Genomic DNA, 27,191 nt, shown 5'->3' with positions numbered 1-27,191 from the left:
ATAGCTCGTAGAAGGGAATAACAAATATTTTTGATTTCTGCACGATTTGCCATTATAGTCAAACCGATGTCTCTGTAATGGCGAGGGTTCGTGACCAAACATATACATAATCAGGTATTCTAGGTATATGTGTTACGTCACAAGAATTATTTATCGACGTGGAAGAATTTTGCCTATACGTAAGTGCGCCAATCGTTTTTTCGCCATTCTGTACCCGCTTATGTCAGAAATCTGTTATGGTAAATATAGATGTTTTCAAGACTCATAGTAGTTGCATCCTTAACGATCAGCTTTAATATATACCTCACAGGATCTTGCATTGGGAGATGTTTCGGGGAAAGAGTGCGCGGTCAATGCGACTGTGATGAACGATGTTCTGGAGAGGGCACATGCTGCAATGACTATGTGAAAGAGTGTGCTGATATAAGTAAGTGAGTGAGTGTATGAGTGAACTTGTCACTGACAACTTGGCGAAATAGTCCCTGCATCACGGTAACGTTATATATTCACGAACATTGCAACTATCCGTAGCTCCACTGGTCATTTTGCGGTAGGGCCGAAGATGCACCTTGCAATTTCGAACGCGGCCATGATGCGACTCATCCATCAAATCTACTTTTAAAACTATTTATTCGAGTACTTTTCATATCTTCATTGCTACTTCTACTTGTAATAGTTCGGCTTGTCTTCTAAATAGCTACTTCGACTTGTAATTCGGCAGAAATCTACTGCTATGTGCTTTGAACACCACCGCGTAGTGCACACGATATAACGAGATCACGATATTACGTGCATATTCATATACGTATGCGTACAAAATTGCAACATGTTAAAGTTTGCTTTATTGTGCTGTGGCGTATGGGAAGCGTAATAATTTCTTTTGAGTTGACAAGATAGCGATAGTATGAATCATTTTATATGTTGTCTGGGAAAGGATCTATTTAATTCTTATTTTTGTACTCGTTCAGATAAGTGTGAAAACAGATGTTTCAGTGGTTATGAACGCGCTAAACCATGTCAATGCAACGACCAGTGCGGAAGATTCGGAAATTGCTGTCCAGACTTCAAAAATAGGTGTCTCAATGGTAAGGGTCAGAGTGATTGGAGGTGTATTAAGATTGACTCTAACCAGGCTAACATACCTTGCCGATCTGGAGTATGTAGCGGTGGCGATCAGCGTATGCTTATCGCTGATTTTTTCCATGACACGTGAATAGTTGATAAGTATTCGTAATCTATCCATAGGTTCGTATAATAGGCAATCTCGAACAAGAAGACGTCAGTAACAAAGTGGTTTTACTTTGTCTGGTACTTATGCAGGTTTCATCTGTTTGCAGTACATCGGAATTTTGGATTGTGATTAAGTTATGGATTGTGACGCCACAATGCTGCCTGACTCTTGTTTCTGAGCTGCACTCCCGTTTTGCCAGACAGCATTGTTGCGTTACAATGCATAACTCCATCACAATGCAAAATTCGAGGCTGATTATGGGTGGTTCCGAGGCCTTGAGCAGAATAGAATTTATATTTTCGTACTCAGTACACCAGCAGCTTTCGTTTGATACCCGTTTATCAAATTTAGCGCTCGTGAAGCCGGTCAAAAATGGCCGCAAAATTGCCTTCGACCAAATGGAAAGTATGACGTAAACCAGTGGTTCTTAACCTTTTTTCTTCCAGCGCCCCCTTTCAAAAATTATCGTGCTCCAGCGCCCCCCAACTTCATATTGTAAGGAATGTAATAATAGGCTTACCATATTTTGGAAATCAAAAAAGAGGACACTTTTTCAGAAATTTTCCACTTGCAAAACCGGAGTGACATTTTCAAAATTCGGTTAATCCACTTTGTGATCGGTTGACTAAAAAAAAAAAAAAAAAAAAAAAGGTCATCTTTTCCGCTCAGATCCCAAAATAACGTTTTTTACTCCACATCGTCAGGTGGATGACTAAAAAAAAAAAAAAAAAAAAAAAAAAAAAAGGTCATTTTTTCGCTCAGAGCTAAAATCACCGTTTTTCACCCGCCGGAGCTTCATTTCTGTGCTATTTTGTGGCATATCACTCGCAATTTGCTCTAAAATTTGAATTTAGATTCTACTGCAATACCGTTTTTCTCCAGCGCCCCCCATACCGCCCCCCTGAGCCCAGCGCCCCCCATATCGCCCCCTGAGCTTTTCCGCCCCCCTTCAAAGTCGCCAGCGCCCCCTGGGGGGCGCTGTGGGCAAGGTTAAGAACCACTGACGTAAACCAAATGCAGTGAGCCGTTCAATCTCGCTGTGTCCACACCATTTAGTTTAGGACACTATGGTCAGACAATTAACTGCTAATAACGCGTTTTCGCATTATGATGCAACAGATATACCACCCACGCACTTGGTTAGCAGTGACTCGTCGGGATAATCATCGCGTGTGGTTATCCCTAAGACGCATTATAATTATTATCTAAAAGTTTAATGATTTATACAAGCACCGGTACTCGGTAGTAGGGCTGGGCAAAATCGAGTACCTGAGTGATTCGATTCTGAATCACTAAATATGCTTCGATTCGATTCGAGTAATCGAGTATCACTCATTATGACGTCATAACAGAAGGTAATATGTCAAAGTTCAAATATGTATCTTTTATGCGACCACAAAGAATGTAATGCCTTCTATCCATCACATTGAAGTTGATTTGATATTTTTCGAGGATACCGATTTCATTGCACTTGGTAACAATGTTGTCGGATGATCATGACTTCGAAAATGTGCTATTTCCAGTAGCGTTCGTAGCTTTTACTGTATATCTCGTATGTTGCGATACGACCAATCAAAGTTTCAAGGCTTCAACAGTGAAAATTAGTATCGAAACTATAAGTTTGGTTGATAAATTAACTTTCAGTTGCGAGGAGTGTATAATTTCAGTACTCGAAAAAATCATCTTTTACTACTCGACTCGAATCATTAAAATTATTACTCGATTCAGATTCGAGTACTCGAATCATTGTGCCCAGCCCTACTCGGTAGTCACGATTACCTAAGCATTCAACCACTGAACTTATCCATAAGACGCATTAATTATTATCTAAAAGTTTAATGATTTATACAAGCACCGGTAGTCACGATTACCTACGCATTCAACCACTGAACTTATCCATATTATGACCACGGAAAAAATGGACACAAGTTGGGTGCATATTCGCTTCATCCGTAAATCACATTTAAGGAAGCTGTGCAGGGGAATGCGGAAAAGAGCTACCGCGTACTTCCTGTCAATGTACCAAGGAATGCTTATCCAAAAGCAACTGTTGCGATGATTTTTCGGCCATCTGCACTGCACAAGGTAAAGTGGGAAATGGGCATGATCTTATTAAGGGTGATGTATATTATGAAAATCGACTTGATGTTTTTCTTTCTTTTGCCATTTATTGCCACGGTCATTCCCGATCTACAAACTATCATATACCGGACAACGGGATTGTGGTTGGGGGCACATAGCTGTGGTGCTTCAACCTTGTCCCTTAAGTGTGGAGTCCTACCGACGAATATAGTTTTTATTCTGTATTCGTGATGCCTGTCGACAACCATAGTATTATACACATGGCCGATAGCCTTTATATGATTCCCGAATCTTTTGTAAGGCAGCGGTTATGTGAATGGCGACGAGGACTCTAGATTTATCTCCATCACTTGGGAATAGATTCACTAGTGGACCCCGGATGGACTCACACCGATACCCGTTGGTATTTCAACTCTATAGTCACCACGACGCTATGCTGGCTCTGTGTAAATCAATGAATGCGAAAGAGGGTTGTCTATGTGATACAGACTCTGGGGTTCCATTGCATCAATACTAAAAACGTAACGAGTTTATAGCAAACTGTTCCTTTCTACCCTACCATGGCATCAGCGCCAGCATGCCACCTTGCTTACGCAAATGTTCTGAAGACGCAATTTGGCTACTCATAAATTAGGCCACTGAGCTTAAATTAAAGTGCCCAATAATGTGTAATCGAACTCCGCCCATAGTTCAATGTAGCTTAATTTATTATTGCTACCTTAACAGGTAATGGATTAGGGTTACCATAAGTCCTCATTTAGGATGATTTGTCCTCCTTCTTTTTCAGGTTTTTGAAAACGTACCATTTTTTCCGGATTTGACTACAGTATTCTAAGTTTTAAATTTTTGAAAAAGTGTCCCCCTTTCCCGATTCCAAAATATGGTAACCCTATGATAGATGTCACTTTCATTTTGATAGGAAATAACATTAACTTTAGCTACATGGCCCAAGAAAGACATTTTAGAGTACTCATGCCGCGCTGTTTACCATAATCCCCGCATATTTTACTTAAGACTCTTGCGCAAACATATGCGGATTGAAATCTGACGTAAACCGGACTTGTCAATGTCACGAGGATTGCGCCGATGAAAAGAACTGCTGCGAAGACTACAAGGAGGAATGCGACAGTAAGTCGCGTAAATAGTTGTCAACCAGACGTTTCGATTGAGTAACCAATGCGGCCCATATACCCTCCGAGTTTGATTTCCACCATACTTATGAATTATTCTGCAGTATCGACAGTCCAATACATAGTCAAAGGTCGTGGAGGTTTTTCGAAATGTCAGCACTTGACACGTGATTAACAGCCTGTCGTTTATTTAATACCACGTCTTATTATTAGATGTATGAGTTGGGCCAACACAACTGCCTGAATTCATGGCTCGTCGTCGTAACCTCCCTGAAGTAATAAAGAGACAAGTAGCCTGATATCATAATAATAAAAGTAAAATTGTGAAACGATTTTTCATTTTAAAAACCGCGCAAAACTAGAGTACACTTTCTGCGATCAGTGGTTTTATAGTCGCATGACCAAGACCACTAGATCATTCGCAACTATATTTTTGCAAGTATAACGTGTTTTCTCTCATGTGTTCTACCGTCGAGTATGACCGCGTTGACGCTGGTATCTAAATATTACTCTACTTTATTTTCCAGGTGACTTTTTATGCAACGGAAAATGCAATGTTGAACGCAACGGTTGTAGCTGTAAGGCTACGTGTACCAATGATAAGACTTGCTGTACCGATTACGCACGATCATGCGAAGGTGCGTTTACAATGGTGTAATATAAACTGTGCGCATAGATCGCATTGCATGTCTTCGAAGAGAGCTTTAGTTTAGATCTAGCATAACATTTAAACAAGCCTACTTGGGCACGAGCAATGAGAATACTGGTCTTCATTTTACCCCTGTGAATGTTCACTTATAAATATTGCACAGAGGGTAGTTCGTGGATTGACGACGCGTGTACGCCGAAGCGAAATATGACTTGTCCAGAAGGGTAAGATGGTAAACATCATAACATTTTAACGGTTGAATACAAAATTATTATTTTCCTACAGTTTTTCCACGCCACCGTTGATCGTTTTCGGAATAGATGGACTACGAAATGACTACCTCTACAGAAATATAACGCCCAACCTTCACAAGTTAGGTGCGTCAATCAGGTTGATGCCTTCCTTGTGCTTAGGCCGACACACTATGTCGAAAAATTCCGTCCGCAGTGAATAGAGTAAATGTTACTTTAGACACGATCTATTCTAAGAATCGTGCTATTTTATCGAATACAAATTGTATATTCGTCTTCAACAGTTTGTGGCTTAAATGTTTGTCGTCGTGCACATCATGAATCATCAAACTTGATGCTGCGGTTGTTATCCATGTTTCCAGTTCTAAAACTCTGCCTATTTTGACTCAGCAAGGTGCGGTGTTCACACGCCATATTTGAGATCCTCCTACCCAACGGATACATTCCCGAACTTCTACACCATAGCCACGGTAGGAAGATGTCAAACATGTCAAAGTCACCGTCATCCATTCCTTTGCGTTTTGTCTTAGGGATTATACCCGGAGTCTCACGGAATTGTGGACAACCGATTCTACGATCACGATTTGGATAGGGAGTTTAGGCTTGGGCGGAGAGAAACTAGGGACTCCGTTTGGTGGGGCGGAGAACCGGTATGACAACAGGACGACATCAGCTATGGTGCTCAAGTAGAAATTGACGTAACACTCAAGTTTATATTCTATTACAAGTACAAGTATGGCGATTTCCAAGGTATGTCAAAACTACTTCAAGTGCGGAAGTAGAAATTTCAGGCCTGTGAAGTACTCAAGTAATTATAGTTTTAAAAGATGGAATTGGTAGAGAGGTCGCATACTTTTCGCAGAAAATAGCCAGAGGCAACTTTAGACGTCATTCGCGACTAACACAGAAGGACTAATGACACTGTAAATATACGCATTTTTCGAAAACATGTACAGCTACTATGATAAAGATGATATTTCACCCGTGCAGTTATTATGGCAATTATTCTGATAAATGTGATCCCTACGTACCCAAAACTATTTTATACGATATAAAATCCAAAGTGCCGTCGTACAAGTAAGCAAGAGCTACTTGCGCACTCTGTAAAAGTACCTCGGTACTGATCATGACCAGTTGACCACCTCTGGGTGCCCCCATTCAGGTCTAAGATTGCGTAATGGTGCAGGGTCTTGCTTCTAGATAGGTAAGTTGTAGATTCAATCCCCGACCAGGTCAGACCAACGATCCGATTAGTAACATTGGTATCCATGACTTCGCCGCTTGGCGCTCAGCATTACAAGGATAGCATGGAGGGGTGGTGCAAGACTTGGAAAGCCTCACAATGCTATATCTCTAACTTCCTTATTGTCCAGCGGCATATGCACATCATGCGCTCATCGTATCCCCATATGCACAGATAGTCTGTGTATGTGTGTCATAGGTCGGTCTATATGCCGCAAAAGAACATCTAGGACAAAATACATAACGTCATTTCCGTTCCTTTCGTAAAATAAGGTTAAATTTCAATTTCACAGATTTGGGTAACCGCGATGAACCAAGGATATAAATCTGCAAGCTACTTTTGGGTCGGGTCGGACGTGAACATTACCAAGTTTCCAGACTACTACTTCCCCTACGATGGTAGAGTGAAGAACGAACAACGCGTGTATCAAGTCTTGCAATGGCTCGACTTTCCGAAAGAGAAAAGGTTAGCACTTCACCTGCGAAATGTGATGCCTGCTTAACTGTGCATCCTTCGCAGACCTACATTCATTACTTCGTACATGAGCATGGTTGACAGCGTCGGTCACTCTGCCGGACCTACCGGACCACGCATAGACGCAACCATAGCGGAAGCAGACAGAATCATCGGCATGCTTATGGACGGCTTGAAACATCGGAAGCTTGATACATGCGTTAACATTATAATTGTATCCGACCATGGTAGGCGGTGTTAATCTGCTGTCACATTTTAATCATGCGCCGTTGTCAGTAGCGAAGTACTTTTACTTTTTTGGAGTACTCAATTAAGATTTGCCTATACTGGAACTATACTTACTCAAGTGGTTATATTTTTCTTTAAAATGTGGATTTGTACATAATAGATTTTGGCATAAGTTTCCATCACACCGAACCAAATAGCCCCTTGTATCACGGAGGCGGAATATATATTATATATTAGAAGCTTATAGCTATTGGAGGTATCATCAGTCAACTCGCTTCTTCTGCTTGTACTTAAGTATAGCGACGCTGGCTATATACTTTGGCCGCCTTTGTACAACATTTATTCTCATCAGGCATGGCCGAAGTTGACTGTGACAAATCAACGTATGTGAGAGACTACGGAATCAATGCCAGAAACTACTACACCGATTTATCAGTGAGTGGTCGCATTGGCAAGTCCAATAATAAAAGCCTTCACGGATTATTTGACGCTGAAGACGTGAAAGGCAAATTGGAGTGCAGGGTTGAAGAGACTCACTTTCAGGCAGGTTGCAAATTACGTCTTCTACTTCGACTACTTTTAGAAGCCAACCTACTGAGTTTTGATGTCTCTGATTTTGTGAACTAGAATGTATAGTAGTTAGATTATTTTACGTCATTTTTTAAATGCATTTATCATAGCAGCGGGTGCGATACAGCCCTATAGCTAAGTAAGTGAAAATAAATTCGGACGCAGCGCCTATTTATAGCATCATTACTCATCATACTTTAATAGACATGCGTCTTATGTTGATCTAAGAAACAATTTTGCACCCCCTCCCCCATTGGAGTTTTTTGGGTGCAGCTGCTAAGGCCCTGTTGATGAGCATTACTATCCTTAATAAAGTAATAGTCTACATTTCACTGCCGTAGATTAGTGATGATAGAAATGTTACAATATGGAACCACATTTGGAATCTAACTATCCCTCCACGAAAGTGGATTGTCCTCTCTGTCTGTATTCTTTGGAATAACTAGGTATTATGATACTTTCTGTACACAGGCTTACTTAAAACAAAAGTATCTTCCGAAGCGGTTACACTACGCTAAGAGCGACAGAATCGAAGACGTTCATTTGCTTCTAGATCAGGACTGGCGTGTACTTGAGTAAGGGTTTTGCCAATGTGTCTCAGAGTTGCAATACTTACACAGTGACACATTGATACTCTTTTTTCAGGAGGAAAAGAGTTTGCCTCGCTGGCATGCATGGATGGGATCCACAATACAAGGATATGCACGTTAGTGGTTGCGCGCATGTTTCCTACATAGCGAATACAGTATTATAGTCTGCCTCGAACTCTGCTTTAGTCTATCCTTTATACATACTAGTACTATCGTAGGCTGCATGTAAGTATACAAAGAGGTCACTGTTTCAGAGTATTCTCAAGTAAGTCTCGACTGCTTGCACTACGGCAAGTTGTTATGTTTGAAAGTACTTCTACTTGAACAGCGTTTAGGCAAAAGTACTTAATTTTTACAATTAGGATTCTGAAAAGTGGTAAGCAGTTGTGGGTTAGGTGTGAACCACTTTGTGAGTGAAATTGTCACGAGAACATAAAAAAAATCATATATCATGATAACTGAATATATTTTCGACAATTCTACCTAAATTCAGCTTAATATAGTGATTTTGCGTTAGTCACGGCGATGCATCTTGCCATTTCGAAAGTAGTAACGTTCGACTAACCGCTTACAGCATGCGACCCCTCGAACACATTTATTTTTCGAAACTAGTTACTTGAGTAATCGTCAGGCCTTTTATTTGTTGCTTCTACTGAAAGTTGCTTTGACATGCCTTGGAAATTGCTATATGTACTCGTAACCGAGAAGAACTTTACAGCGTTACTTCTACATCTAGTTGAGTAGCGACGCCGACGACTTTCACCGCCTCGGATGTACAGTACGAATACATCCATCGGTGTCTACCGCCTGTCCAGTATATATGGTCATGGTCACGTTGGGAAAGAGGATGCAATCTCGTTTTTCCATTCAAACTATCTTTTACTTTTTTTGTCCTAATATCCATCACCATTTTTTATTCCTTTCCTCGGTATGAACAACAAACATCGTGCACTTTCCCGTACTTCATTAATCTGAAATGGTGATATATGAGACAACGCATGAATTCATTCCCAGGCCACTTTTCTGGGTCACGGCCCTTCTCTGAAACGCGGCTACAATATGACGGAAGCATTCGAAAACATTGAACTATACAATTTATTTTGCGGTATGTATAATTGTACAACCAAAAACAATCACAAAAACCGGATACAATGGAATATTTTTTCAGATCTGTTAAACGTCACGCCTGCGCCCAACAATGGAACTTATGGGGGCCTCGGAGACTTACTCGGGGAATCGAATTTCAAAAGTAACACGGATGTCTTTGCGGAGCCACAAAGTTGCAACCAGCAATCGAATCTACAGGTGAAATAGTAATAAAGTGTAGAGAGCATTTCATGGAGTAAATGAATTTATGCACTGTGTTCAAATATAGATAACTAACCTACGGATAGATACGCAACACCCGTCGTCACGCTTGCTTGCCCGCAGGGAATTACTGCTGGGCAATCTGAACGCAACATAATTGCTAATCCCACAGCTGACGACCCGTGTGCTTAAATTCAATAAAGTTGATCTTATTTGAAAGCTACTGTCGCACTGATTCCTCAATATACATTAAAATGTAGTCAGGGCAATGGAACCCCCTTGAAATACACCTCAAAGTCTGAAAATCGGCTTCTTCGGAACAATCGCAACCACCCAAGGGCCAGTGTTATGGTCATTGTGATGTGTCGCTGAGATTGTTTAGAACAATGCCGATTTTCAGACTTTGCACCTACGAAAAGCATGCGACGTCTGTTCTACTTGAACAAACAATGAATACGTTTGACAACTCTGCGCAAGATGCGGCATATGTCCTTTGTCCTATTCATTATAGCTTCAACGTGCTAAAGTATGGTAACAACAACCAATCAGACAGTACGCCATGTATCCACGCAAACACTATACCCGTTATTTTCGCTATTATTTTTAGATTGATGAAAATCGAGACGACCGTTCCAGCGAGCCAGGTAAACTTAGCGAAATTTATGACAAGATCGTTGTCCGTATGACGATATCGCACTTCTGCATTTACATCAATTTTTGGTATTATTTCAAGGCGTGTTCACTGAGATCAAGTGGGGAGTGGCATATGGAGAAATTCTGCAATCCCGGGAAGAGGCTGTATCGTACTGCCGCTTGTGGCAGCCCGGCCGTTACACGGCGTATGACTTGCAAAAGAAGACGCCTTACTACGTATTTTTTACTTTGAGCAATCAGACAAGGGAACAGGTCAGATTCGAATAACGTGGACCTGCAATTGTGAAGTCACTTTGAATAACAGGACGGCAAAACTCAAAACGTGGATTATGAAGGAACGTTTTGTATGAATACCGGCTTCAAGCTGTCTACCGACCAATCTTGCTCTGACTTCGAAAAATCTGCAAGCGACGTGAAAGGCATATTTTTATATCCGTCAGGTAGCTATGGTGACTATATCGGTCGATGTTGAAACGTCTTGCTCCTTCTGTTTACCCCATGCAAATGATCTAATGGTCTGGAAAGAAAGCCATGCGTTATTCTTCATGAAATCTGTAGATTAAATATAGTCACATTACTGAGAGCTAGAGTAGGTGTCTGAAGACGTAGTTAGGACGGAAGCTACGTGGCGGGAATTCGAGTATTTAAAAGGGGAATACTTGTGGCACTTGGTAAAGTGATGTACTCAATGACGACAATGTTCAAGTAGAAGATTTCGGGGTAACGCATATGAATTTCGCGCCTCATTTGGCTAGGCCCATGTTATTGCCTAGCAGTAAGTAATATTCGCTGATATATGTAAACCGAGTCTAATGTAACAATGTGTAAATCAATGTCACAGGTATACTCAAAGGTGGTGAATAACGGAGTACTTCTACTTTTTCGGAGTACTGAACGCGGTTTTGCCTTCTTGTAATACTTACTCAAGCGATTATGATTGTAGAATACTTCCACTTCTACTCAGTTTTCAGTTTCTAGGCTTTATTATGCCTAAAATACTTACTTTTCTCACATACTTGTAAATCGATATACTTTTACTTGCACTAGAGCAGAAATTTAGGACGACACTTCTCCTTGTGTCCGAGTACCAACGATGACTTTGCTCTGATCAACTCTGGATATACTAATGCACAATTCAAAGTAATAACTAATAATAGTCAACGGTGCCCAAGATAATATCTAAAGTTTGTAGATATCCGAATGATACGTGTTTCTTAACTATACTCTTCCGTAAGCTTATTACGTAACTGATTCCAGAATTCCCATCATCAAACGAAGGCAGGTCACTGGCTAATCTAATCCCGGTATACACTGACTTTCTGCCAGGTAAGTTTGACGATACTTGTTCCTCCAATGACGAACTGCACGCACATACATACGATGGAGTTATTTTTCTTAGTGTGGACGCGTCTCGTAACCTTAATGGAGCTGTGGTCGAAACGATACGGTGCAATAGCGACCTACGTCGGACCTGTGTTCGACTACGATTACAACGGGCGCGCGGATTCCAGACAAGTTTTGAAATCGTATGATTTCGGAGCGTTGACCCGGAGTCGTTGATACGCTGATAGGAGACGAGTAATGCGTGTTTTCAGTCGAGGAAAATTCGTACGGGGCGAAGATCACACGTCGTCGCCAATTCCGACACATATATTTGCAGTAGTGTTGAGATGCAAAGAGACAGTCGGGAACATCAGCCAGTGCGGGACGCTCCCTAATAATTTTGAAGCGATCAGTATGATCATACCGAATTTCTCAGAAGAGCCGTGCTATCAGGTAGGAAACCATTTCATTTTTTATTTTGATTATCCGGCTGTAGGTCTCTGTACAACAATACGTGTTACTCTGCGAGAATTATGTGGTTGCAATATAGCAATGGGCAGAGTTGACCTGTAACGAAGCACTACACTCATTCAATACTTCTACTCGAGTACCACCGATGATTACTTGATGTATTTCTCTGTCGTAGGACGACAAAGAACAATGGATAACCTACGTGCTCACGCGGAACCTAGCGCGAGTGAGAGACGTAGAGCTACTGACGGGCATATCATTCTTCCCGCAATGGAATGCGTTGTATAACACTACCTACCTGGACGCTATCAAACTGAAATTGCGACTCCCGGACCCGGGGTCTGATTGGCTCCAAACAGCCGAGGAATCGAAGCGTTTCTGGCAGTAAGGCGTGAGAATTACTGCGGTGAACGCGGGCGTGTTAATCATTATGTTAACAATCTTGGCTGCTGTGCTGTTATATAGAATCAAGTATTCGGTCGCCGTATGATATATGGTATCGAGTAAGACAAAAATAATTGTAAAACGATGGTGTTAGTATTTTCGAAGGTAAGGTCGTCAGTCATAAACATCCAATCAAAATCGACGGGTGATACGACACAGTAATATTGCTATATGAGTGGTATGAGTGAGAAATATTGTGTAGACCCACACTGTGGTTGGGTGAGTCAAGAATTGATGTTTTTGCGGAATATCATATGGAATATCAGGTGGAAGATACGTTTTATATATACCAGGTAGGAAAAGGGTGTTTTGTCAAATTTCCACCGTAGCTTAGGGTTCAAATCAGACGATTGGAACATTCTAGTTTAGCAGGACGCTATATAGTCCAGCCAGGCGCTGTGAAACTCTTGCAGCATGTATTGTGGATCAGAAATAACTTATCGAACCTAACCTAACATATATATTACTCTAAGTCAACCTTTCTCGTCTCGTGGCCGATATTTGAGCCAAAATTACCTCCTAACAAAAAGTGGGCCAGTGACTAAAAAAGGCGCTTTTTAACGCGCAACCATTTGCTGACTGAGCAATATATGCCCAAAAATATTTAGATATGCCCGAACTATGTCCAATGCGGACCACTTTGGTAAAGTACCGCGGGCTACTTCCATATCAATTATGTAACACTAGGTGTATTGTTGTTAAGAAATTAATTAAATCAAAAGAAATTAGGTCATAACTTTCCTTTGTCGTAACATTGCAAGAATTTTTACGGAAAGGGAGGATTTAAAAAAGCATTTAAACATATATCTAGCTAATGAACCGCCAAATGAAACATATAATTACAATGACGAACTAGAGTTCTAATTCACAGTTCTACCCTAGTAGTCGAAAAATCCTGTGAACCCAGCGTATCTTGCGTTACAACTCTAAAGCCAGATTACGTCCCCCGCCCCGCCACGGTTGGGAACCACTGCTCTGAGTCTAAAATAAACTACTCAATGCCCAACTAAATGTGGCGGGAGGACCTGGTAACCGAATGGACAATGTCGCAAAGTATGACATGCGGCGTAGGCTGTGGGGTAAATCAAGCTTACCTCATTATTGATGGCGGAAAGTCCCCTTGAGAGACAGATGCCGGACATGATTATGTAGCATTGTTTCCTCTGGACGAGGCATTTCACCTCAGCCGTGTCCTAATCGAAATCCAGCGATTCAATTCCAATGTCCTATCTCTTACTATCGATCACTTCAGATATATGAGGAAGCGAGTGGCGCAGTTGGTTAAACACTGCAGTCACGACACCAATGGTTACTGGTTCGAGTCTCGGCTCTGCCATGTTTCTATGTGTCGGAGGTTTATCTGGGCTCCTCATCGCCGATCCCGCTGTATATACAGCGCCTTGAAAAGCCCAGAGAAAGAGAGAGCCGAACTCCCGAAAGATGGCATCAAAAGACTTAATGTGGAGGACAAAAATATAGATCAAATAAAAGATCTGGGGATTTTGCACGTTGCTGGATTTTCTGCAGACCAGAAAGGTAGATTAGTAAGATTCTGCCAGGACCGACTGAGTATAGACTGCTGCTTCTTGATCCTGGTCGCCACCAGGATTAAAGTCTAGATTAAGGTACACAAGCATAGAAATTTGGCGAGGTTTGTAATAGTTATGACATTGCAGATTGAAATTGCTTATCTGAGGCTCATTATAAAGATAGTGAATATTGCATGTTAGCGATATTTTGTTACCGGTACTCAATTGTGCTTCTCCTTATTGACTGATGATCATGTTATTACAGAATGTTTAATGATAATTGCATACAAACTATGTATACTATCTTCTTTACTTTCATTCAGTGTGCATGCCTCCTCTTTACATCGCCTAGGCCAAGGTGGGTGTCAGATTCCATAGACTACTCCTTGTCGCTTCGACATCTTCCTGTCTTTTCATTGTATCGCATTTTTTGTGGTGTATTGAACTGATAAAATTGCTAATAAACCAATGATGATGATGATGATGAAATGAGTTCTGCCGTTCTCTTGCATTGGAAACAATCTACCAAGCCGTGAAATGCCACATCACCAAACATGGCAAAAAACAGAACAGCAATTGAAGGTTGCTTCAAAACAAGAAAAAGTCTCAAAACTGAAAATGACAGAAGGCCTTCAGAACATTCAATGGCATTTGACCCGGTGACAGTGCTATTTATTGCAAGGTAAGTTTGTAGACATTAATTATATCCATAATATGGCGCATATCAGTAAATTAATGGTTAAAGCTGTCATACCAGCACAGGTTCAGCCATTTGAACATCATTTTGAAAGTGATTCCACCATATTGTCTGTAGTTACTGCAGAAAATAAATCATGTAAGTTATTTTGTGAGAGAGTAATGAGAACTTGTTCGATATATTGACCACATCGAGAAGTGTTCCCCATAATGAAGATCGGTTCGTGTCAGAGGCAACTCTTCTCGTTATTTTCATCACTACCTTTTGCTAACATATCAATTGTACAAGTGTAGATGTATATTATATCGATTTCTTACCCGGTGGTGTATTGAAGGGAACGCATGCACAATATCAAACGTTTTTGTCATACATTCAGCGATTTTATAATGAAATTTTTTGCTCGTCGTCAAATGATCGGTTTCAGTATTTTTCACCATCACTAGCAAATATGCATGTGCAATTGTGCATTGTACATGTGTAAACATACGTATAGCCTCAAATCCTTCTGAAACATTCACATTTTTTTCAGAAACAAGCTACATGGAATCACAGTCAACATGCGTGACAAAGACGAGGGATCTGCCACCTGGTATGTAGCTTATACTCATTTGGATTTCAAGTCGAGTTGATATTTTAAAATATACAATCTTGCAGTTTCGGAGGGTTTGGCAAACTTTTGCTCCACTGCCCCAACCAAATGTAAAAATTTCCCACTTTGTACTTGATTTTCTAGTGAAGTGTATCTGCGAACGATAGAGTTGGAAATGGTGTTTGACGGCTCGAAAGATTGCTGATTACCAGTGCAATGCACATAGTTACAATCCTGTAACAATTGATATAAGGTGGTGTACAATGGAGCCTGGCCGATTATATCGCTTTGCCGATAATATAGAGTCGATATCACTCTTTGAAAGAATTATTGGTATCGGCCATTGGAAATGAATATATATGGGCAGTTTTCGTGAGGTTACAGCATGGTGATAGGAAGTCCATAAAATATAATCTTTGACCACTAGACTGAGAATATTGATATATTTCACATATATTACCCTCTACAGGTGTCCTGATACAGCCTTTCTAGTTTATTTCCTGTCCAAGTATAGCATTGGCTGTAAAGCTGTTCAAATAGAAGCCCTGAAGTTTTTCGAATGCGCATTTTAAGGTATTCCACACAATTTGAATATAGGCTATAGTGGTTATCGGTGAAGGAGTTAGATATAGGTTTTATCGGTATCGGCCCAAAACTCCAATATCAGTCGGGCTCTAGTATACAAATACAATACAATGAAAACTACCAATTCTGCACTTTGTGATCAGCTGGTTGCAGAATACAAGTTTTTAATGACTAGAGACTGCCCGATTATTGGTTCACCGCTCATATCGAATGGATACCACACTTGGAAACAGATATTGATATCAGGCATTAGAGGGAAAAATATCAGCCAACAAGGCAAGGAGAATTTCCAAATGATTTCTTTGTGATTGGCTTCCTAATACAAGTTTTAGTTTAATCATTGGTTACTACCTCATCGCAGAGTCAATATGAACTTCTTTTAATTCAGAAAAACAATGAGCTGAGAATTAAACTGATGGTGTCCAAGATTGAGGAGCTCAAAGAAAGAAAAGACACAAGAGACGAAGAATGATATTTCAGAAAGCAAGAATTCGAAATGCGTATTGAAGAACATGTGATAAAAATGGAAAAATATAGATTAGAACTTGGACAATTGAGGAATTAGTGACATATGTAATGCAATATTTCTTTGTTCAATTATGTCAAGTTATGTAAATAGCCGAATACGCATTTTCTGAAAAGCAACATTTCTTTATAATATTTCATTGTACCTGCCTGCAAATTGTTCCTCGCCTTATAGGCAACTTGGATTTTCTGTGCGCGGAGACCATGTCAGCACTGCGCATTTGCGCACGTGAGTAGCTTAGAGGGAACATTGCTTATAGGTATTATCGACGGTGCACATTTTTTGAAATGCAACATTTCTTTATAATATTTCATTGTGCCTGCCTGCCAATTTTTCCTCGCCTTATAGGTATTGTCGACGGTGCAAATATTTCGGTACATTTTTTCAATTCATATTTGTCAATTTGAATACAAATAATGGGACACCTGCCCTTTGTTTATTATCTACAGTGCAATTGTAGTTGAATCTTTCATTCCACGAAGTCATGCACATTTCATTCTCTTTATTATTTTTACACCAGCACGGTTTACTGTGTTCGTTAAAATTTTAAAATAAACATAATTAGTAGAAATATGTGTTGATCTTATTTTCAAGATAGGCTATTGCGTCAGTGTATCCAACTTCAGATGTTGTATCCGCAGCTTCCTCGGGAGTAACTGCAATATCAGGAACTGGCTCATTGGTTTTTGCAGCAAAATTGTGCAAACATATTGTTGCAATGATTGCCACGACGGTGTTTTCGATTTGCATTCGCATAGGATTTAGCAACATCTGGAAACGCTGTTTGAGAATGCCAAAGCATTGCTCGATCAGCACACGTGTCTTTGAGGGCATATAGCTGTATTTTTTTCTTGTTCAGCCTGTGGATTTGTTAATGGAGTCATCAGGTACATTTTTAGAGCATAGATCCTCTGTCTCCCAGCAAAATCCCATTGTATTTTTCCTGGCCGAGCTCGTATTTTAATCTGGAATTTGAAAAAGTTCTTGAGTCATGAGTACTCCCTGGCCATCTCACAACAGCATTAGTCACTACCGGTATTCTCTTGGCATTGCAGTCCATTTGACAGTTCGAAGAAAAATATCCTCTCCTGCAACGATAAGCTTTTCTGGTACAGAGTCACCTGGGAACTTTATTGGGATATGGGTACCATCAATGCAACCGATGACATTTGGAACTCCACCTATGTCAAAGAAATCACTCTTTGTTCGTAACATATCATCCAATCGTGGGATAAATTTTCTCTGTTCTCTGATAATGCCCGAGAAATGCAGTGGATGATTCGGCGTGCAGTTTTCCGGCTGCCACCAATCAAGTCAGCATCTGTTTGTTGAAAATGACCGTAGCAAAAAATCGGAGAGCACAGAGTATTGCATCATGGGGTGCATAGCTTGGCACCGTACATCCAACCATGGGCTGTCTTTAATCATGTCCAAGAATTACTGTAGCTCCCTTGTAAAATCTGTAGCGGTCATCAACGAATTCATTTTCTGGGTATTTTACAAATGAGTCCGATATGTTTGCCAAGTAATACCTGGGCATGGCAATTGTATTCTTGCCGGTCCGAACTGCCATCTACGGTACGATGTCCAAAATATCCATACTACAGACAGTAATAACAACAGTACCAGGTTGCAATGCCGTCTTTAGAACTTATAACTGTCAATAAACTACAGAGTAATATGCATTAAAGCTGCAAAGTGGCTTCAAATCAATTTCATAAGCCTACCAAGGAAACAATGGCATTCATAGCACATGACCAAAATCGACGACATTTCCAATTAGCATTGCCAAAGCAATATTTACTACGAAGTCGATGGGTTGACATGGCAACCTTCCACGGATCACTACATTTTGCGTCATTTTGACGCAATAGCGTCCTACATCCTGGATTTGTAGATCTACTAACTTCGCACGAACATCCAATGTTTTGGCGTGCGGATCATCTACTTCTAAATCGGGAGATCTTGGAACTCGCTGATTAAGCGAAAATCCAGGATGTTTTTACTCAGCTTTTTGGCCTCCACCCTAAGTTGCGGGCGCATGAAAATCGACAGAGACTGATGGTGGAAGAGCGCGTGCATGGAAGTCGTCCGTAATCTGACGAAAAAGACCGTTGAAATTACTGAAATTGATGTACTGGGTGCAAATGACCTTATAGGCGATAAGCGCCAAAGTTGTGCGAATAAAACAAAAACAAACAAACTTCAGATATGAATGAATAATTCCAATATAGTTCTATTATTTGTCTCAAATACGTTCAAACAAAGCACGAAAAATTACTAAATACTACTGTACCATACTATCATACCTGACCATCACAGACTGACTTTTGCTACTTTCTCGGAGTAACAAATCTTTCCGATTTATAATTCGTTGTAACAATAACCGCAAGTGAAAATGAAGAAATATATGCATATAAACTGACTATTTACCATTCACGACAACAAAATAATACAGAATAGTAAAGCAATGTAAATTAATTAACCCGCATTGATGTTTTGAAACGCATATTGTTAAAAGCTATATTCAGATTTAGAATGATTCATAAGTAAAACAATCATAAATATCGGCAAGGAATGCATTATAAGGAGTACCGGCTGTGCATGCGACTACCGCCACCGCCACGTTAGTGCAAGTCGCGCATCGTCATTTTCTAACAGTGACCTCAACGCGCGCGTTAGCCCATCACGAGATGCCACAATTTCGCGCTAATCGGGGTTTGATACATTCTCCTTCCCCGTAGTCGACGTTACAGTACCGATCCCAACACTGGATAATCTCCTCCTCATGACGCCACAAGGAAAAAGCATGTCCTTCCATTCCTTAAAACTAGCTACTATGAATGTACAATTCAACATCACGTTGGTGTTGTACAACAGATGCCGTAGCTGACTGGGATAATCTGACAGCGCATACAAAGTGGTTAGCATTACTGTAATGTCGGTAACCACGCACGCCAGAGACAGCACGAGGCATCGTCGCACCAGTGCCATCATGCGCCTTTGCGAGTCTTTATTGGATTCCGTCTGATGGGACGCTTTCTTGATCGCCACTTGGATTAGTGGCAACGCGAACATCATAACTAACGAGCAATGTAATGTGACACTACCGACGGACCATAAATAACTTATGGCCATGTCTACGCCGACTGGCGTGGTTTCGTAGCATCTAGTCGACGTTTCGTTGTAGGAGTAGCGTCGACAACAGGCGATGAGGGCTGAAAGTGGAAGTGAACACCGTTTGTACATTGGCAGGCGTTAGACAGCTGACACAATGAATCATCTAACACTGTAGGAACCATAGCTTCTCTAATTTATCTTTGATGCGAATCCATAGTTCATGCTAAAGTTAAATCTTTAACATCATTTCCCAAGTGTCTTTCGAGTGGCCCAAAAGGCCTCGCCGGATGATAGGCTTGACCCAAGGTCGGGTTATCCTGATCCAGTAGTTCTTCTAACCTTTAATAACCCGGGAAACTCATACGCTAACCAGCAATCCTTCAAGAAACCCCAATATTTTGATGGTCACAAAAACACAAATCTAGCATATCACCAGGACTATAACTTCCTCAGCCCATACCCCCCAATTGGGGGGGCGAGCTCGGAAGGGGCCCAAAATTATTTCGTGAATGAACATAAATTATAGATTATTTTTTAAAAATTTATGCAACTTTTTCAAAACAATTTAATATTGCCAACTATCTTGAATATTGGGTAGCCTTCCCAAAGTCAAAATGCGCATGATTCATAGAAGTGGGCATTACGGCGTCTGCCATTACGAGCGCCACGACGCACCAAGACATATGAAGTTTTAGGCCAGGTAACATGCGACACCGAAAAGAGTGCCAGAACGATCGGCAGCGAGAAAACCTTGGCTGAACCTTTGAGTTCAGTACGTTTGAGCGATTTTAATATCTTTTGAAATAGCGGACAGGAGGTCACGAAATGACATCGTGTAACGAAGTCATTATACCAACGGAAACGTCCGAAGCTGTTTAATCATTATTTGCGGCCGATACATTTCCCAAGAGACCTCACTTAGCTATACCGATAAATCCGATTACTTGAGCAGAGTGAAGATAAAAAATTGATAGCACTATGTATGCTATTCACTATCATCATATTGACCGATTCAATAATAAATTATTAAAAAAATTCGCGCTTGGCGCGACCAGGCTAAACAAGCTGACTATCTGAATAGTACAACAGATCTCGCTGATAATGTCGGCAAAAATTTGGGCTTATCGCGCTATAGGGAACCAAGACCAACATTTTAGGAGGCCTGACGAAGTGCTGTTTCGGTCCTGCATATCACCCACCTACCTACGCATCTAATACATTACTAGTGTACTTCTGTTGATCCTTTCCGATACCTCGCAACGCTACAGCGTGATATTATAATTAATTGCAAATGAGCTAGTAAATATTGGACGAAGAATCGTCATTTTAGAGTGACGTGGTTTCGATGTCAGCTAAAATCAAACAAATATACTCTTTGAAACTACCTACTTCGTGCTTTTGAGATCCCCATTTCCGTCATCTACGTGACGTACATTTGACATGACTTCGGAATTGATTCCACTGGATTAGCAACTCTGACTACTTTGACCCCGTCAGGTTATTGCAGAAGTTATCTTGCCATACAGTGATTTCGGAAATTGTCTTTAAAATCAACATATACTCACTGTTGGTGGCCAGAAATATGCCGACGATAAGAACAAGCGTGATCCACTGGAAGATACGCGTCAACGTGCGGGAAAATGTCGATTCCATTTTGATGCTCTTGTACACCAAATATTGTCGCAGCCAGAGGAAGAGATAAATTGACAGGTCAAGCGCCGTCAAGAGTGAAACTGTAACATGAATGTGACACATTAATCCTCGTATCTCTCACTGTAATCTGTAAATTATGGGAACGCGTAGAGCAGAGCCGGGATTGATGAGTATGTATAAGATGCGAATACGTCACCTCTCGCAGGACTGATGTAACTTGGAATATGACGATATTGAAAAAATATCAAATTAGCGCCGAGTCGAAATTTCTCGTAAATTTGACCATGAAGATAATATATTTTTGTGTACCTTAAGAATTAACTGATTTTACAGCGGCAAAGTCTTGCGTATTCTAAGAAAATGAAAGGTACATCCAAAGTCTTTTCTGTTATGAATATTTATGTCCAACTCGCCTCACTAGCTAACTTGTGTTAGTTTCGGCATAGCAACAAGTTTGATTGCAGGGTCGAAAACCGAACAGGGTCGCATTCTTCCAATACGACAGACATATGCAGGCCGTGTTATTTTTGGCATTTCAGGAGCCAGATGCCAAAACTGCCAAAAATAAAAATTTGAAAATGCCAAAAATAAGCAATTTTTGGCATATGCCAAAAATAACACGGCCTGCCAATAGCGTAGTTCGTTCATGGTGTTATGTTAACGGGGCCGCGATACAAGCGAGAAGAACGTGTGTGAAGGGCAGGTTTCTTAATCTGGGTCCAGCCCACTCATTAGGGGTGAAAGCATAGTGTCCTAAATGATGTGGGCACAGCGAGATTGAACGGCTGACTGCATTTGGTTTACGTCATACTTTCCATTTGTCCAAAGGCAATTTTACGACCATTTTTAACTCGCTTGCCGAGCACTAAATTTGATAAAACGGGTATCAATGGAAAGCTGCCGCTGTACTGATTACTGAAATCTTAGTTGTATTCTGCTCATGAATCTGGAACCTCCAAAATCAACCACGATTTTTGCATTGTGATCGAGTTGAACATTGTGACGCAACAAACAGTATGGCTATTCTGAGTTGCAGTCTCGTTTTGCCAGAGTGTGTCTTGTTGCGTCAATGTTCTTAAACAAGCTAACACTCCCAGGACTCTTCCATGTGAGTTGGTACCATTAAAGCAACCTGAAGTGACAAAAGTCCTCCGAAAATATCTCGATAGACTGAAGGAGATGGGATGGTCGGGCTACAAAATAGAATGTGTTGAGAGACAACACAGCAAACTCCTGGAAAAGTATTGGGAAGAAAATTCTTTCCGCGATGAGATCGATGGCACTAGCGAAGTGATTTCTTTTCATGATGCTTGGAAGCCGGTTCGGCTCTCCGAAAATTTTGAAGCTCTGAAAACCTTTTTGGAGGACTGGCTACATTCTTTCCCTGAACGGCTACTGTTAAAGCCGATATTTCCCAGATTCGACCTGCGTTTGGAAGCACTGTTACAGTGCAAACAATATAAGTCTATTCAACAGCTATAGCAATCAGGTGTTGAGCGTGTTTGTTAGGCTTCTCTTTCTTTTTGCCAATTGGCACCGATTCCGAGATGATACTGCAAAGTTTGTGGTTTTGTTTGATATTATTAACCTATGAAATCACTAGGTTTTTTCTTCTCATTATTGTTTGTTGGCACTGATTGTAAGTGTATGCTGAACATTTTGTGTTTTTTTTTTGATAAACTGACCCAAATAAAGCGTTTCTATGACTCATTCGAGTCTGAAACTATCTATTTAGAGGAAGATGCCAAAATTGCCAAAAATAAAAATTGAAAAATGCCAAAAATAAGCTATTTTTGGCAGTTTTGGCATATGCCAAAAATAACACGGCCTGGACATATGTATACGGTGATCATTGTTGTATGGGGAAACCCCTTATTCAATGTTTCCATGCAGTTATGCTATTTGGTATTTCAGGTGACTCAAAGGCAGATTTTTCGATGGATCATTTTCAGCATAAAACACGTTTTTCGTGAATGACCCAATCCAGTCTTGAGTAGATAGGATGCTTCATGCTCGGACCTAGTGGATGGCACGTATTCAAAATTTCATGGGTGCCGATGAAAATCCTTTTCGCGGAGCCAGTTGCCCGCGTGAAATAGTTTAGAGTTAGACACTGCCCTAATCCGTCAATTCATTAGGTTTCTATAAATTCCGCTATTTATAATATATTCATATCATATCTGTGAGTATGATCACTCTGAATGCTTCGATGAATAACTCCACACATTTCTTTACCGATTTTGGATTTTCTTACAAGAGAATTCAAACTTGTAGTTTTGTGATATATGAAAACGCCTGCAAAGAATCAAATCAGCCCATATACGGCATTAAACTTGACTGGCAATCTATTTGATAACGTGTTAATCAGAGTTATCAACTCACGTTTCCGCCCTACGCATGCAGTAAGCAAGGTAAAAAGCCGAACCGCATTTTGCTACTTCGGGCATCGTTATGACGATGACAGCTACATGCTCTGCCAAATTACGCCGCTACGCCATTTCCAGAGTATATTAAGAGCGTGAAGGATCATTATCGACCACAACATTACTCATCACAATCGGTAATTTGACCGCGTATTCGAGTCATACTTCGCCGTGGTCAGCCATCAATGGAAATTCCATCACTACTGACTACGTTCCGGTGAACTTTGATGCAGCATATCTTGTATGTAAAGGAACGATTATTTCGGGTACGCACGACGGTGGTAAAACAGTGTAATGAGATGGGTGTGGGAAGGTACGCACTATTTTTTGACGTGGAATAATTCAAGTTAACCTATTAGGATATTAAGTGCAGATGCTCCCTAATTTTTTTCGTTGCAACTGGTTGAACTTACGCACCGGTAATGGTAGCTTTTACAAGAGTTTTGTCTCGCATGAGCCGGAGTAAACTAATATTTACGCGTTGTTATTATTACGTAGTCAAAGATCTGGTTCGAAAGCGTGCAGTGCAGTAAAACAAATTTGACTCCATTCCAAGCCGTAGAAGCGGAGTTATTTGAGTTTCTATTCGATAATTCTGGGATTATCCTTGATCGGTGGATAATTAAAGAATTATCATCGAAAAACTGGAATAACTCCGCTTCTACGGCTTGAAATTGAGTCAAATTTGTTTAGCATAGTTTTTGAAGACAGCCCAACAATTTCATGGGGTTGGCAGAAAAATTTGAAAAAAAAATTTTTTTGCGTTTTTGAGCAAATTCAAAATTTTCAAACTCTACGAAACCCGCGAAAATTGGTTGGAATGAATTCAAATTTGGTGTGCGTCGTTTTTTAAGGCAACCTAACAATTTAATCACGTAGCCAACAAGATTCAGGAAAAAAGGTTATTTTTGAACAGCCCTGCTGTGCAGTGGCACATCTGAGCCTGCGACACGCGGGAGAAAACTGACTTTCTCCATTCTTTCATGATAATCATGATTTCGCAATAATGCATTCGAATGACACGGGGCGCGACAATAGTATTAAATATCGCCTTTTAATTACCGTTATCGAACTGTTCGATGAAGCTAAAGGACCAAAAACGCGATTGAATCCCGATACCGCTTTTTCGTTGCTTTCTTTGATCTGCTCATTATAAGTTCGCGAGTCGCGGGTTTGAACCCCTGCAGCGAACAGGAGCCTACTCTTACAAACGATTTCTGCCTGCGAGTATTCTTTAATCGCGGAAAACACGCTACATTTTGGATAGGAATCCTGGATAGTTCGCATAAGGAGCAGGCTTTCCGAGCACTAAAACTTTATGTACAAAACTGCAAAACTTATTTGCGTGAAGAGGGCAGTAGAGCACAATTTGACATCAAAAATAGAAAAAGGAGTTGTCTTAGGATACTTAGTGCGTAATTGGTCCAAATTACCAGAAATATTCAGCAGCAACCAAAACATTGATACACCGGTAACCTACTTGTCGGTAGGGTTGTGTTGTGTAAAACAAAAATCAATTTAAAACAAACATGTTTAAAACAAGGCCCTTGTTTAAGACATGTTTTTTATTTTTATTTTTTCTATACCATGACGTCACGCATATTCAATTGTGCCGCCATAGCGGATTGATATTCACAATTGAAAATATAGGTTAAGCATAGCTCCTTTGACGAAATAGGCTTCCAACCCTTGTCATATACGGATCAAAAATATCTTTACCCAGGACTACATCGTCATGCAGCATTTTACGGCCGGCGTTCATCATCATCAGAACATGCATTGCGTACCAATGACCAATGAGCTGTTGAACGGAGTATTTCGATGGTTCCAACCATCCCATATCGTATACATCGGCTGGTCGGGTGGTAGTCGTCGTCCGTGGCTCATACAACATGTTTTTGGAAAGTATTTACACACATAATTGCACAACTTGAAAAATCTTCTGAGGGTCTTGGTTTAAGACACTGTTTATAACATGTGTTAAACAAAGTGTTTTAAACAACCGTTTGTTTTAAATGCAACGGTACTTGTCGAATATCGATTAAAGAAGTGATTAGTCTCCTCACTATCTATTTGTGTATTACTTTTCCGTTGGATTACGTACCGAGATTAAGGGAGACAGCTTGGATATTCGGCGTATATTTGTAGGACCTTTGGTCAGTCCTCGTTAGTCATAAAGACACGTGATTTACTTTTAAGAGTTGTCGCACGCTATCGCACCACACAAACGTGCATCTTCGAAGTTACTTCGCAGTCCTAGCGTACTATTTTTATTGCATATTGTCGTTTCTTGTCGAGCTGATATGAAGATCACGGAAAACACCATCAATCCAGATAATTAGCCGATCATACTTTCTTACCTCCCAAGTTACGCGGGGCTGTACACTGGCCATCGCTATGCATTTCCACGTTGTAATACACCAAGTCGTTGATGCAAGTGCAAACGCATAAGATGACACTGATAATGCACAAGATACGCAGCCACCTGCCGATGACGATGGACGTGTTCGAGCCGGGACCGACCACGCTGCCTCTCATAGTCCTGGAGAACCGTCTCGACAAACCAGTGTTCCGCCCGTGCTCGTGAATGAGCAATGCCGCGAGTAGCATCAGCGCTAGAGACATGACCACTCCGTGCAATGCGTTAAGTAGTGATTTGGTTGACATATTGGTTATAACACCGATAACGGCCAAACTATAAGTCACTACCGGCTGCAAAATCACAGTACGGGTTAACACGGCGAAAATGAAGTTACACATGAACTGCGTAACAATTTGTTATTTAAGAGGGGATATATGATCTACACCAGTCCTTGTCAACCTTGTACTGAATCGTACACACGTTTAACCTTTGCTCAATACTTGCATACCCCAGTACACGCAATACATCGAATCTGTAGTAATACTGGTTGGGATAGGAATAAGAAACGTCTGCAGGGTAAAGGAATAGGAAATACGTAGCCTAAACTTATGCAAATTCCAAATATCATCAGTCACTTTAACGCGAGCGTGTCTGTTGAGTTTCTGCAACCAGTTGCGCGACGGCAGGCATGCAGAGCCTTGTTTTCGAATGTTCATATGCGTATTAGGGATAGTTTGAACGCGAGGTTCACGCTCGCGTTCTGTGTGTGAACCTCAGAAATTTAGAGGTTCACGTTTACTAACGAACCTTGGTAGGTTCTGCATTGTGAATCTTTTTCATGTATTACAATTTTCACTTCATTATAACATCCTTGGTTGAAATTTACTGCATTTCAACTGCGGGCCACTATATGCATGGCGCTGGTTGCATAAAAAAATCAACACTGAACGAACATGCACCTGAACAATCTCAAAAATTTTACTTGCTTTGCTACAAAGTTTTCTCGAATATTTAGTGACTCTCTGCTGTGCGCTTGACCCCTAATCACACAGCATCAAA

At 40.7% G+C, this 27,191-nt stretch overlaps 2 protein-coding genes across 5 annotated transcripts; one reads left to right on the top strand and one right to left on the bottom strand.

Annotated features, from left to right (window-relative positions):
- The first annotated feature begins 211 nt into the window (after positions 1–211).
- Positions 212–17,145, top strand: LOC145457987 (venom phosphodiesterase 2-like). Of its 2 annotated transcripts, XM_080336275.1 has the most exons (25): positions 212–427; positions 969–1,085; positions 3,200–3,316; positions 4,328–4,441; positions 4,971–5,081; positions 5,256–5,316; positions 5,378–5,469; positions 5,734–5,813; positions 5,874–5,993; positions 6,879–7,051; positions 7,106–7,287; positions 7,641–7,831; positions 8,330–8,433; positions 8,504–8,564; positions 9,463–9,553; positions 9,617–9,753; positions 10,364–10,400; positions 10,490–10,662; positions 10,715–10,850; positions 11,668–11,736; positions 11,810–11,936; positions 12,006–12,186; positions 12,380–14,859; positions 15,404–15,463; positions 16,437–17,145. In XM_080336275.1, the coding sequence occupies exons 1-23, from the start codon at positions 250–252 to the stop codon at positions 12,590–12,592; spliced, it is 2,865 nt and encodes a 954-aa protein (XP_080192401.1). In that variant the 5' UTR covers positions 212–249; the 3' UTR covers positions 12,593–14,859; positions 15,404–15,463; positions 16,437–17,145. The 2 variants fall into 2 exon arrangements, with proteins under 2 accessions (XP_080192401.1, XP_080192400.1); XM_080336274.1 differs by having other exon boundaries at positions 12,380–15,463.
- Positions 17,062–27,191, bottom strand: LOC145457988 (uncharacterized). Of its 3 annotated transcripts, none has more exons than XR_013921040.1 (4): positions 26,131–27,191; positions 21,260–21,427; positions 17,608–19,792; positions 17,062–17,539 (listed from the first exon to the last, which is right to left on the bottom strand). XR_013921040.1 is itself a non-coding variant. In XM_080336276.1 (3 exons), exons 1-3 carry the CDS (start codon positions 26,528–26,530, stop codon positions 19,284–19,286), a joined length of 1,077 nt encoding a protein of 358 aa, XP_080192402.1. In that variant the 5' UTR covers positions 26,531–27,191; the 3' UTR covers positions 17,062–19,283. The 3 variants fall into 3 exon arrangements, 1 of the variants encoding a protein (XP_080192402.1); XR_013921039.1 differs by having other exon boundaries at positions 17,062–18,034; positions 18,107–19,792; XM_080336276.1 differs by having other exon boundaries at positions 17,062–19,792.

Source organism: Botryllus schlosseri, chromosome 15 (genome assembly GCF_051294905.1).
Source record: "Botryllus schlosseri isolate E-star chromosome 15, Bs_hap1, whole genome shotgun sequence".
In the NCBI taxonomy this organism is placed as follows: Eukaryota; Metazoa; Chordata; class Ascidiacea; order Stolidobranchia; family Styelidae; genus Botryllus; species Botryllus schlosseri.
Note: the sequence above shows the minus strand (reverse complement) of the source record. Positions and strands in the feature narration are given on the sequence as shown.